General features: G+C 41.1%; 1 protein-coding gene across 2 annotated transcripts in view; it reads left to right on the forward strand.

Moving 5' to 3' along the window:
* Positions 1–276: 276 nt before the first annotated feature.
* EFR3B (EFR3 homolog B) overlaps positions 277–18126 on the forward strand; it is a 137578-nt gene continuing 119728 nt past the window's right edge. For both annotated transcript variants that reach the window (XM_070741898.1, XM_070741908.1), the window contains exon 1: positions 277–541. In XM_070741898.1, the coding sequence (XP_070597999.1) occupies positions 529–541 (13 nt within the window). In that variant the 5' untranslated portion in view covers positions 277–528. The remainder of the gene's footprint in view (positions 542–18126) is intronic.

Below are 18126 nucleotides of genomic sequence, written 5' to 3' on the forward strand. Positions count from 1 at the left end.
ATTCAAATAATGTGACTTAATCACCTGAAAAAGAGTCCAAGCACCTATTTGAAAACTTATCTTAATCAGTAAGCCACTCCCACCCAGTCACATGACCTTTAAGCCACAACCACCCGGTCACATGATTGTCAAACCACTCCCACCTGGTCATATGGCCATCAAGCCACACCCACACAGTAAGCCATGCCCACAGTGTGGTAGTAAAAAAATTTGCACTCCTTCACTGCTGCCAATCCATGGAAGACAACTTTTGCAAGCTTGCCAGGTTATGTGATGATCTCAGGGGGGAAAAATATTACTAAACTCTCTCTGCCATAGAAACCTTAGGAAACAGAAGAACAATTCTTAGAAGGAAACACCTGAAATCACTGAAAAAGCTTCCTACATATGTTGTCTTGAAAACTGTTTAAAAGAAAATGCATACTTAGATCTTGAGTCATCAAAACAGGAAGCAGTTCGATCTCATCTCCGCAGTTATAATCCCAAAAAAGGTAAAGTCTCAAAGCAGACTGGACTCTGGGTGACTTCATGGAGAAACCAGGTTAGTCTTCTTGGCAGCAACATGGAAGTGACATGCCATTGTTTACTACCAGGATGTTATTATTGCTATTTTTAAATTATGATCTGTCTTGCAGTACTGGGAGTTCCTGATGGTTTCCCATCAAAATACTGTCAGGCCAAATCCTGCTTAGTTTTTTTTTAAATCAACCAAGATGTTGTAGGTCACTTTACTGTCCATCTAGTTTAGTGTTGATTGCTTTGGTTGTCAGCAACTCTCCAGGGTCTCATTAAAAGAGGGGGTCTTCGTAATTCCTTGTCCTGAGCTTTTTATTTTTTATTTTTTAAGGAATTGCTAAGAATGATGTTTCATTTATATGCTTGTTTATCATTTCTGGTGCCATCCATCTCCTTTGTAGTCTAACTCTCTGTTCCCTCATCTGCCTATCTGAGCATATGTGTACCTTCATATGCACTAAAATGCATTGACCATAAGTGGATCAGGTCATTCTCCGATTCTTCCAATCTAATAAATAGCATCAGTGTACATAGATAACCCAAGGGTCTGCTTTTTATTTCCCCACACCGATTCTTGTCTGGAGCAATTGACTGTTACAATTCAAGGATAATAAAAGCGCTCTGCGGATTGAATGCTCCTATTTAGCAACAGCATATGGGAATAAAGATAGAAAGAAACCAAATTCTCAAAAGGCATCAACTTAACAATTTATTTACTTATTAGAGTTAAAAGGGGCCTTGCAGATCATCTAGTCCCACCCCCTGCTCAAGCAGGAATCCTACACCACACCCCAGTCAGATGGCAGTCCAATCTCTTCTTGAATATGTCGAGTGTTGGGGCATTACAACCTCCACTAGCAGACTGTTCAACTGGTTGATCGCCCTCACCGTCAGAAAGTTCTTCCTTATTTCTAGGTTGAATCTCTCGTTTGATACGGTTGCACATAAAGAGCTGATAGATAAATTAGTGAAGATTGGACTTAATCCCTGAATAGTTCAATGGATTTGCAGCTGGCTGAAGCATAGACATCAGAGAGCTATTGTTAATGGCGAGTATTCTGAGCAGAGACAGGTTACAAGCGGTGTGCCACAAGGGTTTGTTCTGGGTCCTATTCTTTTAAATATCTTTGTGAGTGACATAGGGGAAGGTTTGGTAGGGAAGGTTTGCCTATTTGCCGATGACTCTAAAGTGTGCAATAGGGTTGATATTCCTGGAGGCGTCTGTAATATGGTAAATGATTTAGCTTTACTAGATAAATGGTCAAAGCAATGGAAACTGCAGTTTAATGTTTCCAAATGTAAAATAATGCACTTGGGGAAAAGGAATCTTCAATCTGAGTATTGCATTGGCAGTTCTGTGTTAGCAAAAACTTCAGAAGAGAAGGATTTAGGGGTAGTGATTTCAAAATGGGTGAACAGTGCAGTCAGGCGATAGGGAAAGCAAGTAGGATGCTTGGCTGCATAGCTAGAGGTATAACAAGCAGGAAGAGGGAAATTTTGATCCCGCTATATAGAGCGCTGGTGAGACCACATTTGGAATACTGTGTTCAGTTCTGGAGACCTCACCTACAAAAAGATATTGACAAAATTGAGTGGGTCCAAAGACGGGCTACAAGAATGGTGGAAGGTCTTAAGTATAAAACGTATCAGGAAAGACTTCATGAACTCAATTTGTATAATCTGTAGGACAGAAGGAAAAGGGGGGACATGATCGAAACATTTAAATATGTTAAAGGGTTAAATAAGGTCCAGGAGGGAAGTGTTTTTAATAGGAAAGTGAGCACAAGAACAAGGGGACACAATCTGAAGTTAGTTGGGGGAAAGATCAAAAGCAACATGAGAAAATATTATTTTACTGAAAGAGTAGTAGATCCTTGGAACAAACTTCCAGCAGACGTGGTTGGTAAATCCACAGTAACTGAATTTAAACATGCCTGGGATAAACCTATATCCATCCTAAGATAAAATACAGAAAATAGTATAAGGGCAGACTAGATGGATCATGAGGTCCTTTTCTGCCATCAGTCTTCTATGTTTCTATGTTTCCTTGGTCAGTTTCCATCTGTTGCTCCTAGTCTGGCCCTCTGGCGCCCTGGAAAATAGTGTGTGTTAGAATGTTTAGTAGAGTTAAGGTAGCAATGAGGGTTAGTCAGTCAATGAATCAGACAAAATAGAACAATATTATTATATACAGCTAGGCAAATAAACAATAGTAGTTAAACAGTCCAATATCACACACATATAATCCTAATAATGGTTTACAAACCAGGTTATCGCATACAGCAAAATATACACACAGCAAATATAAATCTCTCTAGTATAAACTCCCCCCCAAAAGGAACATAGTTGGCTCCCTCTTATGGCCAACCAGCAAATGTCTCTTAAAGGTACAGTGTTCTCTCAATTTTCACGGGTCCGAACTTCGCGAAAAGTCTATACCACGGTTTTTCAAAAAAAAAAAGATTAAAAAAATACTCTGTGGTTTTTTTGCACACCAAGGGTTTTCTGGGTCTGCCCGATGTACAATACTGTGCATTTTAACTCTCCTCCTCCCCCCTCCACCTCAGCCGTCCTGCTTCTTTAAATAAAAGCTCCGTTTCCGCCCCAGCCTTTCAATCGCACCCCTTTAATTCTCAGAGTATTGGTACACTCCAATTGAAGCCGAGCCTTACTGCCACCTGCCACCTGCCACCACAGCGAGTGCAGCAAAGCCCCCTGTTTGTCGCCCCGTTGCCCCTGTGGGTTCCGGGGGTAAGTAAAACCAGGAATGGAGGAGGGAGGGGGAGGAAGGAAAGAAAGAAAGAAAGGGAGCATCTCTCCTTCGTGGAAATTTGACTTTCGCGGGCGGTCTTGGAACGTATCCCCCGTGAAAATCAAGGGAACACTGTACGGTCTTAAACTTAGATTGTTAGCCTATGTATTGCAACACCCAACATAGTTACATACAGTATACTAACAGTGTGATTCCCTCCTCTCTGTGGCAGCCACTCAAGTACCTGTATACATACTGCTATCATGTCCTCCTGGGTCCCCTTTTCACTAGACTATCCAGGTCCAGGTCTAGTAACCTCTCTTTGTATGTCTTCTTGGTTCCTAGTCCAGTTTGCTGTCCATTGTGCTGCTTAGCAAAATGGAGCTCTTATGTACTAACAGCAGTGCATTGGGGCCATTTTTTCAGGGGTTACCAAGAGAACTGTTGCCCCAATATCTCTGTGTCACTCTCAGCTATGTTCAAGTTGGCAGCGGTTTTCTTACAGTCTTGTTCTGGAAAGAGGGCAAGGGAAAACCAGCTGAATTTGGCTGCTAAAAAATGGGAATTGTGGAGCTTCTCATTTCAAAAGAGTACATTTTGTTCTCCAGGTTTGGTTGGCGAGCCAGTTCTCTAGACACAGCTATCAAAATAATTGGTAAAAATGGCATGCTTTCTAAATTGTCAGCTCCGTTTTCTGTTCATCATATCTTGTTGACAATTCCTTCTTGGCTTGAACCTTCTACAGATTTTTTTCCCCCTTAGAATTCAGTTCTGGCAATGAGCCATTTTTATGGCTTTTTTTTTTGCATCATAGTTTTTTATTTTTACTCCAACAGCAAGTTTTAAAAAAAACAATACATAGTTTTCAATACAAAGTCCAGCTTATTGTCAAACATATACATTTTTTTTCCTTTTTACCTTGTAATCATTCAATGGACGCTCTTATATCTCTTTCTTTCACAAAGTAATTGTAAAAACATATCTTTTATATGTTCTGTCAGGCTCCCTGGTAGACTTCTCCCAAAAATTCACAGGTACAAATTTCAGACACACACACGTTTGAAAATTCAAAACAATGTTCTTTATAATGAAAAGTCACTCAAACTAAGCCCTCTTTTGGTATAGCAAAGAGCACTTGTCTCCAAACAAATTGGTAATTTGTACAAGTCCCTTATCAGTTCTGTGATACTTAGCTTGCAGCTGTGAGGCAATTCACAGTCCTCCTTTCACAAAGTGAAACACACTTTGCTCTGGTTTAGTTTCAAAGCGGGGGAAAATCAGCATACCAAAGGTCAAAGTCAGTAAAGCAGTCACGAAACACAACGATCAGATAATCCTCCACAATGACCAAACCCACAGGCTGCTATTTATAGCAGCCTCACTAATTACCACAGCCCCACCCAACCACAGGTGGCCTCATTTTCTTTGATAATAATCTCTCAGTTGTTGTTGCCTATGCATCGCTCTCCGCATGCGTGGCTGTATCATTAACTCTTGTTCTGAATCCAAGGAGGAGTTAGATAATTGATCTCCTTCTGAGCTGTCTGCCACACTCTCCTCCTCCCTGTCACTCATGTCTTCTTGGTCAGAGGAGCCTTCATCAGCAGATTCCACCGGGGGCAAAACAGGCCTGCAGCATGTGAATGTCTCCCCCACATCCACCGTCCTTGGGGCAGGAGTTGGGCCAGAGCTAACCACAACACTTATATATTCAAAAAACTCAGCTTTAAAGGCAGCCTGCAGGCTCTGTGGCTGAAACACACTCACAACATTGCTTAGCTCACATACGAAGTTGGAGGTGGGCGATATAAACCCATAAATACATTGGCTGCCAATTGGTTTCCGAACACAGTTCAAAGTGTTGATTATGACCTATAAAGCCCTACATGGCATTGGACCCGATTACCTACGGGACTGCCTCCTGCCGTATGAGTCCCAGCGTCCTGTTAGGTCTTCTCCAGGTCCCGTCAACTAGACAATGTCGCTTGGCAGGGCCTAGGGGAAGAGCCTTTTCTGTGGGGGCCCCGGCCCTCTGGAATCAGCTCCCTCCGGACATTCGTATTTATGCCACCAGGCTTGGGTTCATTAGATCCCAGCCTCTGGGCACTGAGAATGCTTAGTATGTTTGGTTTGTATTTGAGTGAATGATTTTTGATATTTAATTTTTATAATGTTTTAGACTAACTATTTATATTAATTGGATCCAATAGTATTTTATACACTTTTATTGTTGACGTGTTGTGAGCCGCCACGAGTCCACGGAGAGGGGCGGCAAACAAATCCAATACATAAATACATACCAGTATCCCTGTGACTGCTCCCTCCATGCCTGTCAGATTTTTTGTCTTGATTTCTATTAATTTTTAAAATAAGAACATAAGAACATAAAAAGAGCCAGGCTGAATCAGGCCAAAGCCCATCGAGTCCAGCATTCTGTGTCACACAGTGGCCCACCAATTGTCCATGGGGATCTTGAGCAGAAAGAGAAGGCAAAACCCTCCCTTTCCCTTGACCCCCAACAAATGGTACCCAAGGGAATCCTGCCTGCCTCAACCAATATAGAGGCGGCACGTGGACATCCGTTTCAATAACCATCTATATGCTTGGCATCCATGAATCTGTCTAATCCTGCCTTGAAGCTATCCAGGCTGACAGCTGTCACGACCTCTTCTGGAAGCGAATTACATAAACCAACAACCTTCTGGGTGAAGAAATATTTCTCTTGATTTGTCTTCACTTTCTTATCTATGAGTTTAGGGAGTGCCCCCTTGTGCTAGTATTGTATGATAGAGAAAATATTTTTTCTCTATCCACCTTTTCTATCCCATGCATGATTTTATACACTTCGATCAAGTCACCCCTTAAACATCATCTTTCAAGGCTGAAGAGACCAAAGCGTTGCAGCCTGGTATCATAAGGGAGGTGCTCCATTTCCTTTATCAATAAAATCTTTTAATTAGTAAAACAAAAGGCAAGTGGAAAATGATCGTGTTGGAAAACCAGATGTAAATGCCATCTGCATTTACAAGACTATCACCAGACCTTATATAAACTTGGCAGGCTTGCCTAAAAATAAAAAATGCTATTTATTATTTATTATTTCAATTTATAGGCCGACCTTCTCCTGACGGACTCAGGGCAGCATACAAAGTTAAAAACAGAAATACACAGTTTAAAACCCCAAGAATAAAAAACACTCATCCATCATCCATTCATAAATAGTGGCCGGAGCAAGATGTTGTCACTCAATGGCCCCAGACCTGCCGGCAAAGCCGTGTTTTTAAGGCCTTTCGAAAGGCCAGGAGGGTGGAGACAGTGCAACTCTCCAGGGGGAATTGGTTCCAGAGGACCGGAGCTGCCACAGAGAAGGCCCTTCCCCTTGGCCCTGCCAGCCAGCACCGCTTGGCTGATGGGACCTGGAGAAGGCTGACCCTGTAGGATCTGACCAGCTACTGGGGCCTGCAACTTGCAATCTTGTTTGAAAATAAGTCTACTTGGCCAGATGCAAAGGATGATGGAGATGATTTTGGAGAAGGAAGGGAGAAACTTACAAAAAAAGTCTTGAGAAGCAGGAAAAAAATAACTTCATTCACTTTGATTTTATTGAAACAAGTTACGACTATTAATAAACTTTTCAAAGTTTATTTGGTGAAAAAAAGTAATTTTGTATTACTTCCTATTCTTAGGTCTGTCATAGCATCCCTGTGATCATGGGATCAAAATTTGTGTACTTAATAATGGTTCCAGCATCCCGGGGTCCTGTGATCACCATTTACAGCCTTCTCGGAGGGGGGGGGGGGGGGCAGCCTTCCAACAAGCCAAAAGTGATAAAATCATATGCAACTCACAACCACATCCCTTAGCGATGGAAATTCTGGTCCCAATTGTGCTAGGTTGAGAACTATTAGTTGTATAAGATGGGATGGAGAGAGGCTTTCACAGGCTTTTAAAATTCTGCGAGGGTCGCCCAGAAAGTAATGCACCACATTTTTTTTCTCAGTTTACAGTAATGGTACGAATGCAAAACTTTAGATATACATTATTTGAATTGTCAGGAGTGCATGTGTACATTTTGCATTTCTTCAGATAGATAGTGTTCTGCCGGCGTGTCCCAACCGCCCGTAATTACAGGGTAATTAGTCCAGAAAGACACACACCACACGATAGAAGGAAAACCCAAAAGTCTTTATCAACAGAAAAACAGAAACAGCTCCCTTTTTAAATGTCAAAGGGATTTTCTGGTACACACAAGGCACAGGTTAAATGCAATCCAATTGCTCACCCAATAACTGGGAAATTGAGTCCAATTCTAAAGTCCAGAGAGTCCACACACAATCTTGGACAGCAAAAACCAGGATCTTGACGAAACTATGAATCAGATAAACTGCCATGAAGCTAAACCATCAGGCTGCTCTTTTATCTGTAGCACTAATTACAGCAGCCCCACCCAACCACAGGTGGCCTCACTTATCTCATGTAATAATCTTTCAGTTGATCTCTCCTATGCATCACTCTACGCATGCGTGGATGTGTCATAAGTTCTTGTTCAGAATCCAGGGATGATAAGGATGATTGATCTCCTCCTGGGCTGTCTGCCAAACTCCCCTCTTCCAAGTCACCCCCACCTTCTTCTTCTTCCGAGGAAACTTCACTACCTGACTCTGTCGGCAATAAAACAGGCCTATGACATGTTGATGTTTCCCCTGCATCCACCTCCACATTCCTTGGGGCAGGAGCTGGGCCAGAGCCAACCACAACAGATAGCATAGCTGCAGCAGTGTTTCAAAATGACGTCTGTATGTGATGTACATTACAAGCAGTGTGTCGTCATTGAATTTCTCACTATGGAGAAAGAAACTGTTGGGAACGTTCAGAAACGTTTGTGTAGTTTATGGAGAATCTGCAGTCGACAGAAGTGTGGTTAGTCACTGGACACAGAAGGTAAGGCCATTACACTGGAGAAATGGATTCGTGACCAGAACAAGGAGTGGTACCGACAGGGCATACACGCCCTTGTGTCTCGGTGGAGGAAGGCCATAGAACGCGATGGAGATTACGTGGAAAAATAGGGAGTGTAGAAGAAACATCATTCTTTCTTGCGTGTAAATTTCATTGTGTTCAATAAATAATTGTTGAAGAAAAAAATGTGGTGCATTACTTTCTGGGCGACCCTCGTATGTTCTTCTAACTCACACAATTTACACAGTTTGGTATAGTGCTTAAAACATCAGGATAGAAACCAGGAGACTCCAGTCTCATTTTAGGCATGAAAGCAGGCTTGAAGTCATCTATGAAGATTTTCACTCATCCAGTTCATCATAGAAACATAGAAGTATGACGTCAGAAAAAGACCTCATGGTCCATCTAGTCTGCCCTTATACTATTTTCTGTATTTTATCTTAGGATGGATCTATGTTTATCCCAGGCATGTTTAAATTCAGTTACTGTTGATTTATCTACCACGTCTGCTGGAAGTTTGTTCCAAGCATCTACTACTCTTTCAGTAAAATAATATTTTCTCATGTTGCTTTTGATCTTTCCCCCAATTAACTTCAGATTGTGTCCCATGGTTCTTCTGTTCACTTTCCTATAAAAACACTTCCCTCCTGGACCTTATTTAACCCTTTAACATATTTAAATGTTTCGATCATGTCCCCCCTTTTCCTTCTCTCTTCCAGACTATACAGATTGAGTTCATTAAGTCTTTCCTGACACGTTTTATGCTTAAGACCTTCCACCATTCTTGTAGCCCTTCAATTTTGTCATCATTGTCCCAAAGGTGTTTTTTCAAGAGGCAACTGGACTTTCTGGTTTTTCTTTGAAGACGTTTCACTTCTCATACAAGAAGCTTCTTCAGTTCTAAAGTTCTTGGTGACTTTGAGCCAGTCACTCTCTCTCAGCCAAGGTTCTTCTTGTTGGGAAAATAGGAGGAAAGGGAAGTAAGTATGTTATCTGCCTTGAGTTATTTATGAAGCAATAAAGGCAAGAGAGAAACGAAATAAATAAATCAGGAGATCTGATTGGCTGTGCCTTTTGTGGTTCCCATTTGGGAAAACGTTTGCCAATATTTTCAAAACATGTAATTTACTCACAAAGTGAAAAAAAAAATACTTGGGAAAATGTGCAAAATTATATTGGACATCTACCTACATAGGCCTTGATCAGATTGGGTCCATTTATTTATTGCAGGTGATTTTAAGCCTCTTCAGTTAAATACAATAATCAATTTATAAGATGACACAATAATACATAATATCAGTAGTATATCAATATAATATATACACATTAAAAAATCAGTAAATATATCAAATTCAAAAAGCTAACAGCAATAAGCGCCGTTTATAGATAATGGGCTGAGGGAAAGGATTAAATTCAGCTTGCTTATCAAGGCATAATTCGTATTCACCACAAGCCTGCAGTCAAATGGTTTTTCTCAAGCAACTTATTACTCAGTCTGTACTGATAACAGCAATATTCATACCTTCCTTTCTGCCTGTTCATTTGAAAACCCTGCCTTTTTACTGTCACTTCTGCTTTCGTAATGAGCTCATGTTTTATGGATTATTTTAATTATGCATTTTCTTCATCTGAAAGCATCTCTTAAATTTTTTAAATTAACTTTTGTCGTGATGCTATTGCCATATTTATTTATTTATTAGATTTGTATGCCGCCCTTCTCCAAAAACTGGAGGCAGCTCCCAAGATACAATATAAAACAATGCGTACAACAAATCTAATTACAGTAATTAAAACTACAAGCTAAAATCCCAATATATTAAAATTCGTCAACCAATTCAGTCAAAAACCATACCATAGGTTTTTTTAAAAAAATCAGACTTGTTCAGATGTATGCATCAGTCTGACTTATCTTAGTTTTTACTCTTGCTTTACTTTCCACCTTCAAATTTTGGAATAAAAGTTCATTTTTTAGATAGAGCATTCGAAATAACAGGAAAGTGGGGGATATTTTCTGGTTTACTGGCTACATGTCCTTTTTTTGCTCTAGACGAGATGCTTCATGCAAGTAGTGTTAAGATGAAGTTACTGAAGTCGCTCAGTATATATCCCTCTCTCTGATAAGATTATATTCAAAACAATACACATGGAAAAGTGACAGTTCCCCAACCTTTCCAGCATAGAAAAATGGATGATGTAAGATAGCCCCATCCTCTAATCCAGCGTTTCCCAACCGGTGTGCCGCGGCGAGAGGTGGCGGAGGAGAGTGGGCGGATCGGGCGGGCAATGGGGCAGGGCGGAGAAGCCAGGGGCGCGTTTGGCCGGAGGCACCTACTGCCGCACCTCCCTGCCCCGCCTCCCCACGGTGCCTCCGGCCAAACGTGCCCCTGGCTTCTCCGCCCTGCCCCATTGCCCGCCGGATCCACCCACTCTCCTCCGCTGCCGCTTCCTGCCTTGGGGAGAGCAATCTGGAAGTCCGGGACTGTGTGGCTTTGCGCCATGAAGAGAAAACGGCCGACTTTTCCCTGCTGCCGTTTTCTCTTCATGGCGCAAAGCCACACAGTCCCGGACTCCCGGATCGCTCGCTTCTCCGGTCAGCAAATCCATCTGCCCAGGAAAGCGCCGCGCTGGCCGGAGAAGCGAGCGATCCGGGAGTCCGGGACTGTGTGGCTTTGCGCCATGAAAAGAAAACGGCCGACTTTTCCCTGCTGCCGTTTTCTCTTCATGGCGCAAAGCCACACAGTCCCGGACTCCCGGATCGCTCGCTTCTCCGGTCAGCAAAGCCATCTGACCAGGGAAGCGCCGCGCTGGCTGGAGAAGCGAGCGATCCGGGAGTCCGGGACTGTGTGGCTTTCGGCCGGGCTAACGGGAGGCGGCGCGAGGCCGGGCGCTGGGGACGTCTGGGAGGGCGAGGAGGCTGATGGTGCTGCGCACTCCACTCTCTCTCCGGCTGTCTCTCGCTCTTTCTTTTTCTCTCTGTTGCTGGCGTGGTGAACGAGAGAGAAAGAGAGAGAGAGAAAAAGGAGGGGAAAGAGAATGAGAGAAAGAAAGCAAGAAAAAGAGAGGGAAAGAAAGCAAGAGAGAGAGAGAAAGAAAGGGGGGAAGGAGGGAGAGGGAAAGACATAGAGGGAGGGAAGGAGGGAGAGAGAAAGAGAGCAAAAAAGAGAGGAAGAAAGAAAGAAAGAGGGATGGAGAGAAAGAAGGGAAGGAAGGAAGAGAGAGAAAGAGGGAGGGAGAAATAGAGTGAAATGGAGGAAGAGATATTTTTTTTGTCCAAACTTTTCTTTAGCCCCCCCCCGCCCCCCCCTCCCAAAGCCAAACGTGGAAGTTCGGGTTTGGCGTTTGGCTTCGGGAGACAGCTGGGAAGCGGCGCAGCTGTTTTAAAAGGTGACAGCCAGGCGTCGGGGCTTCCCAGAAGCCTCCCGAACCGAACCCGGGGTTCAGAAAAATGTTGCCTCTTCTTACGAACTTTTTTGGAGTTACGAACCGGCATTCGGGAGGCTTCTGGGAAGCCCCGCCGCCTGGCTGTCACCTTTTAAAACAGCCGCGCGGCTTCCCAGCTGTCTCCCAAAGCCAAACGCGGAAGTTCGGGTTTGGCGTTTGGCTTCGGGAGACAGCTGGGAAGCGGCGCGGCTGTTTTAAAAGGTGACAGCTGGGCGGCGGGGCTTCCCAGAAGCCTCCCGAATGCCGGTTCGTAACTCCAAAAAAGTTCGTAAGAAGAGGCAAAATTTTTCTGAACCCCGGGTTTGGTTCGGGAGGTTGCTGGGAAGCCCCCCAGCGTGGCTGTGACCTTTTAAAACAGCCGCGCGGCTTCCCAGCAGTCACGGAACGCCGGTTTTTTGCGGGGGGGTTTTTGGGTTGCACGGATTAATTGACGTTACATTGTTTCCTATGGGAAACAATGTTTCGTCTTACGAACCTTTCGTCTTACGAACCTCCTCCTTGCACCAATTAAGTTCGTATCATGAGGTATTACTGTATTCCAAATGTGGTCTCACCAGCGCTCTATATAAGAAGAATCCCAAAATGCAGTCTGATCCTTATCTTCTACTTCAGTTGCACAGACTGAGCTACTGGAGTGCAAAAGTGGGCCCATACCTTCATTTTGTAAAGTCTCTGCAGAGATTTTATCCTCCTGCCATGGTTCTTAATATATTTTGTCAATGGCCAACTGTGCCTTGTGATTGAACAGAGCTGCAGAGACTCATTTAGAAGTTCAAAATGCATTTAATGTGTTTATTATAATAAAGAAATGGCTCACGCAGGCATCAAAGCTGCTAAATAAAGGTTGCAGTCCCAAGTGGCAGTGGTTATAGATGAAGTACTGTAATTATCCTCTGTTAAATCAACTTCCCCAGCTCTGAAACATCTATTTTTCATGTTTTAATGGTATCAGTCTGCTTGCAGCGTCTTGGCAGGTGGCAGTGCCTGGCTGCTGACCTCATTTGAATTCAGAAGCTAAGTAACATCATGCCTGGTTAGAACCTGGAATAGGAATCCCGGAGTGGCAGGCGACATTTGGAAGTGGAAAATCTTTAAGAAGAAAATAGTGGAAAAATCTAAAATCTCTGTATTTTTACCAAGAAAAGTCAATCTATTTAGCCATTTGATATAGTGTGGAGATTTCATCTGCTGCTTTGATCAAATGTTTGGGGTGCCACCAATGGGCTCCAGATCTTCAAGACACTAAACTAGGTATCAGTGTTTCCCCGTCTGCTGATATCTAGATTGTGTTTTACAAAACTTTTGCCAGACCCATCCTAGACTACTACTCACCTGTCTGGAACCCATACCACATCTCAGACATCAACACCCTAGAAAATGTCCAAAGATATTTCACCAGAAGAGCCCTTCACTCCTCCACTCGAAACAGAATATCCTATGAAAATAGACTAACAATCCTGGGCCTAGAAAGCCTAGAACTACGGCGCCTAAAACACGATTTGAGTATTACCCACAAGATCATATGCTGAAATGCCCTACCAGTCAATGACTACTTCAGCTTCAACCGCAATAACACAAGAGCACGCAACAGATTCAAACTTAATACGAACCGCGCCAAACTTGACTGTAAAAAATATGATTTCAACAATCGAGTTATCGAAGCGTGGAACTCATTGCCGGACTCAATTGTGTCAAGCCCTAACTCCAAACATTTCTCCCTTAGACTCTCCACGATTGACCTCTCCAGGTTCCTAAGAGGCCAGTAAGGGGTGTACATAAGTGCACTGGTGTGCCTTTCGTCCCCTGTCCAATTGTCTTTCCTTTCTCTCACTTATCATATACTGTATATTTTCTTTCTTTTGTATATCCTCTCCTCTAAGTTCACTTTACCCTTGTATATATTACTACATGTCTATTTTTCTTCCTATGTATTTGTGTATTGGACAAAAGAATAAATAAAATAAAAATAAATAAACTGCCTCGTTGATAGAACCCTGAATGACGTACCATAAATAAATAAACAAGCAAGCCAATAAACCAGCAGTCAAGCCCAGTTTAAATAAAACCATCATCTGTAAAAGTAACATTCCTGATTTGAAAAATTAAAATAAGGTTCCTTTTAAAATGGTCTGAAAGACAATCCTAGAGTTCTAATGTCCTACAAATACACTGCTCAAAAAATAAATAAAGGGGACACTTAAACAACACAATATAACTTCAAGTAAATCAAACTTCTGTGAAATCAAACTATCCACTTAGGAAGCAACACTGATTGACACAAAATTTCACATGCTGTTGTGCCCATTCAACTTTGTACAGAACAAAGTATTCAATGAGAATACATACCTAAGAACGTCTCTACTTAAGAACTTTTCTAGATAAGAACCAGGTGTTCAAGATTTTTTTGCCTCTTCTTAAGAACCATTTTCTACTTAAGAACCTGAGCCCGGAAAAAATTCCCAGGAAATTTGAGAGCGGCATGAAGGCCTGGCCAGTTTCCTGCCATTCCTCCTTTAATCCAGGCTATCGGGCTTTTCTGGGCTGCCAGAGGAGCCTTTCGGTGGTGCTTAAGGAGGCCTTGGCAGTCCAGAGTGAACGAAGCATTTTCCTTTTTCTGGGCGCTTGGAGAGGAAATAAACCTCTGCTAGTGCCCAAAGAAAAGAAAGGCTCCCTTCACTCTGGGCAGCGACTGTCGTCGTCCTCCTCTTCTTCCTCCTCCTCTTACAAATTTATAGTAAACCACTCCAAACCCGATTGCAGAAAATAACGACTTCAATAAGAGAGTTGTCTGTTCCTGGAATGCACTACCTGATTCTCTTTCCCAAACTCCCAAAACTTTAACCTGAGACTGTCTACTGTTGACCTCACCCCCATCCTAAGAGGTCTGTAAAGGGTGTGCATAAGTGCACCATTGTGCCTACCGTCCCTGTCCTATTGTCTCCTTTTATCATTACTTTCTCCTTATGTTATGCTTATGCAGTAGTACCTCTAGATATGAGCTGCTCCACATGCAAGTATTCCAAGTTACGAGCTGAGCCGCGAGCAAATTTTCTGTTCGACACCCGAGCTCAAATTCGGGATACGAGCTGAGCGTCCACTAGGTGGCGCAAGAATTCCATTTTTTCCAGTTATCTCGGCGAGAAAAGCCAAATCTAAATGCATTGGTTCGAGATACGAATTGATCGACATACGAAATCAGCTCTGGCACGAATTAAACTCGTATGTCGAGGTACCACTGTATACAGTGTACTACAATCCTATACTTGTTCAACAAATAAAATAAATAAATAAATAAAAATCAAATAAGGGGCATACATAAGCGCACCAGTGTGCTTACCATCCCTGCCCTAATCCCTTTTATTTGTATCGACTTCATGTAATCATAATCATGTTTATTCTTGTATCTATTATCTAACACATGCTTGATGAAAATAAATAAAAATAAAAAATATGCTTCAAGGCTTTATGCATGTTGTGCTCCTGGAATAGCATCGCTGTCTATATTTCATTTTCTTTCAAAATCTATAAGAATACATCTAGTATTCTTGCATCGTAGCTTCTCGGCCTTGCTGAAATGTCATTAAGCATTTGGATGCCCCAATAGATATATTTATAGCATATCATTTTGTAGATATGGATTGTAATGTGTTTGATTTAGAGCCCGGGTGGCGCAGTGGTTAGAGTGCAGCACTGCAGGCTACTTCAGCTAACTGCTAGCTGTAGTTCGGCAGTTCAAATCTCACCACCAGCTCAAGATTGACTCAGCCTTCCGTCCTTCCGAGGTGGGTAAAATGAGGACTGAGGATTATTGGGGGCAATATGCTGACTCTATAAACCATTTAGAGAGGGCTGTAAAAGCATTATGAAGCAGTATATAAGTCTAATTGCTATTGCTATTGATGTATACTCTAAAACTAAATTATTTTACATAAGAATCTTCTGGCTTTATGGTTTGAAATTCTATAATGTGTTTCGTTTATTGCAAAAGAAGATATATTTTATAGATATTTTCCAGTGTATATTGACAACAATCCCCCGTTTTCCCCTGAATAATTCTAGTTTCATTTTCTCCTACAGCCCTTTTCCACCCCAAACATTTGCTACTGTAGAATCACTGTTGGCTTAAAAACAGCACTATGTTGTGGCAGTTAAATTGTTGCCCATAGGAAGCAGGTAGTGGTCATTTCCCATCTCATCTTGGACAGGAAGTGTATTTTTCTCTATATATAATTGTGTTTTACCTCTTGACCAGAGTAAGGTATAGTATGTATATATGTATGCATAATTGGAACTTTAGTCTAACTTGATTAGAAAAGACTAACCATTCAGTACTCGAGTCTCAAAATATTCACGTGGTTATTTTTTTTTTAAATAATAACTTTACAGATAACTGTTGATTAAATGTTATTAATAATCTCTTGCACCTATTAAATTTATAGGCTCTAATGCATCTTTTTGAATAAACTCACTTTGCAGTGTATGAATTATTGATATGGCTACTCTTATTTTCCATTCCCTTTCTTTGTCCAAGCTTTGCGAGCTAATATTTTAACAGTATAATTTCTTGATCTGCTGCAATGATGCATTGCCATGCTTATCAGAATTTCATCTCTCTCCTTCTCTGCCTCTTTCATCTTATGCACAGATTAGGTTTCTCTGCAGAATTTTATTACAGACCACTATAAAAATCCAATGTTGCTGTTAATTAAAAATGCCAAGGAAGAAAAGATCGACTGACAAACCAGTTATTTAGACTTTTTTTTTCTGCTGTCTTCTGCATGATTCTTGCTGTTAATTAAAAATGCCAAGGAAGAAAAGATCGACTGACAAACCAGTTATTTAGACATTTTTTTCTGCTCTCTTCTGTATGATTCTTGCTGTTAATTAAAAATGCCAAGGAAGAAAAGATCGACTGACAAACCAGTTATTTAGACTTTTTTTCTGCTGTCTTCTGCATGATTCTTGCTGTTAATTAAAAATACCAAGGAAGAAAAGATCGACTGACAAACCAGTTATTTAGACTTTTTTTCTGCTCTCTTCTGTATGATTCTTGCTGTTAATTAAAAATACCAAGGAAGAAAAGATCGACTGACAAACCAGTTATTTAGACTTTTTTTCTGCTGTCTTCTGCATGATTCTTGCTGTTAATTAAAAATACCAAGGAAGAAAAGATCAACTGACAAACCAGTTATTTAGACTTTTTTTCTGCTCTCTTCTGTATGATTCTTGCTGTTAATTAAAAATGCCAAGGAAGAAAAGATCAACTGACAAACCAGTTATTTAGGCAATTTTTTCTTGCTCTCTTCTGCATGATTCTTGCAATACCTCCTCAGAGAAAGTCGACTTCCGGCGGTGTCATACCCCAATGCAAGCAAGCCGAACGGGATCTGTCCCACAATTTTTCATTTTTCTGTGGCCTGTGTAACCTCATAATTCAGGACCCAAATTATTGCAGGAGGTAGAGGAGTTTGGTGAAGTTGTCAGTCTAAAGATAAACAAGGATAAAACCAAAATAATAACAAAAAATCTTATACAACAACAGGATAGGGAGAAACTGTTGGGAATTCAGATAGCAAAAAAGGTCAAATATCTAGGGATTTGGATGACAGCAAAATGCTTTTCAATAAAAGATGAAAATTATACTAAATTGATACCAAAAATTCAAAAAGATTTGGAAAATTGGAGTAAATTACAAGTTTCCTTAATTGGGAGAATAGTCACTAGAAAAATAACTGCATTGCCAAAAAAAAATTATTTATTCCAAACTGCTCCAATAGAATTAGGGAAAAATTTATACAGATTTAAATAAAACAATTTTGAAATTTATTTGGAATGGGAAGAAGGTTAGGATAAAAATAAAACTGTTACAAGAGAAGAAGAAAAAGGAAATTGTGGACTACTAGACTGGGAACTATATTATCAGGCAGCGGCGGTAACATGGCTAAGGGAATGGATATTGTTTAGTAATAAAAGAATATTAACCATAGAGGGTTATGATTTACAGGCAGGCTGGCACAATTTTATCTGGGAAGGAAAACACAAATGTCATAAATACTTTCAGAGACACCATGTGATGGGAGCACTACTAGAAGACTGGGTAGCGATTAAGAAAAAATACTACAGTATATCAAAACTCCTAAATGGGTATCTCCTATGGAAGCAACAATCTACCCGTACACTTTAGATTTGGACAAGAAAGTGACCTATAAAGATCTATTGGACGAACAAAATACTTAAATCAAAAGATTTGGCTTTGCTTGGAATAAAAATAGATTGGTGGCCTTACCTGCAAATTCAATCTAAGTTTAAAAAAGAGGTCACAATTTGAATTTCAACAAGAAATTTCCTTTTTTTCTTTTTAAGTTTATTTATTAATTTTTACAGAATAAAAACAAATATTTTAAAATATTTATGATAAATATCAGATTTCAACAAGAAATTTAATTGCCATATCAGGA

This window comes from Erythrolamprus reginae, chromosome 1, assembly GCF_031021105.1.
Source record: "Erythrolamprus reginae isolate rEryReg1 chromosome 1, rEryReg1.hap1, whole genome shotgun sequence".
Classification (NCBI taxonomy): domain Eukaryota; kingdom Metazoa; phylum Chordata; class Lepidosauria; order Squamata; family Dipsadidae; genus Erythrolamprus; species Erythrolamprus reginae.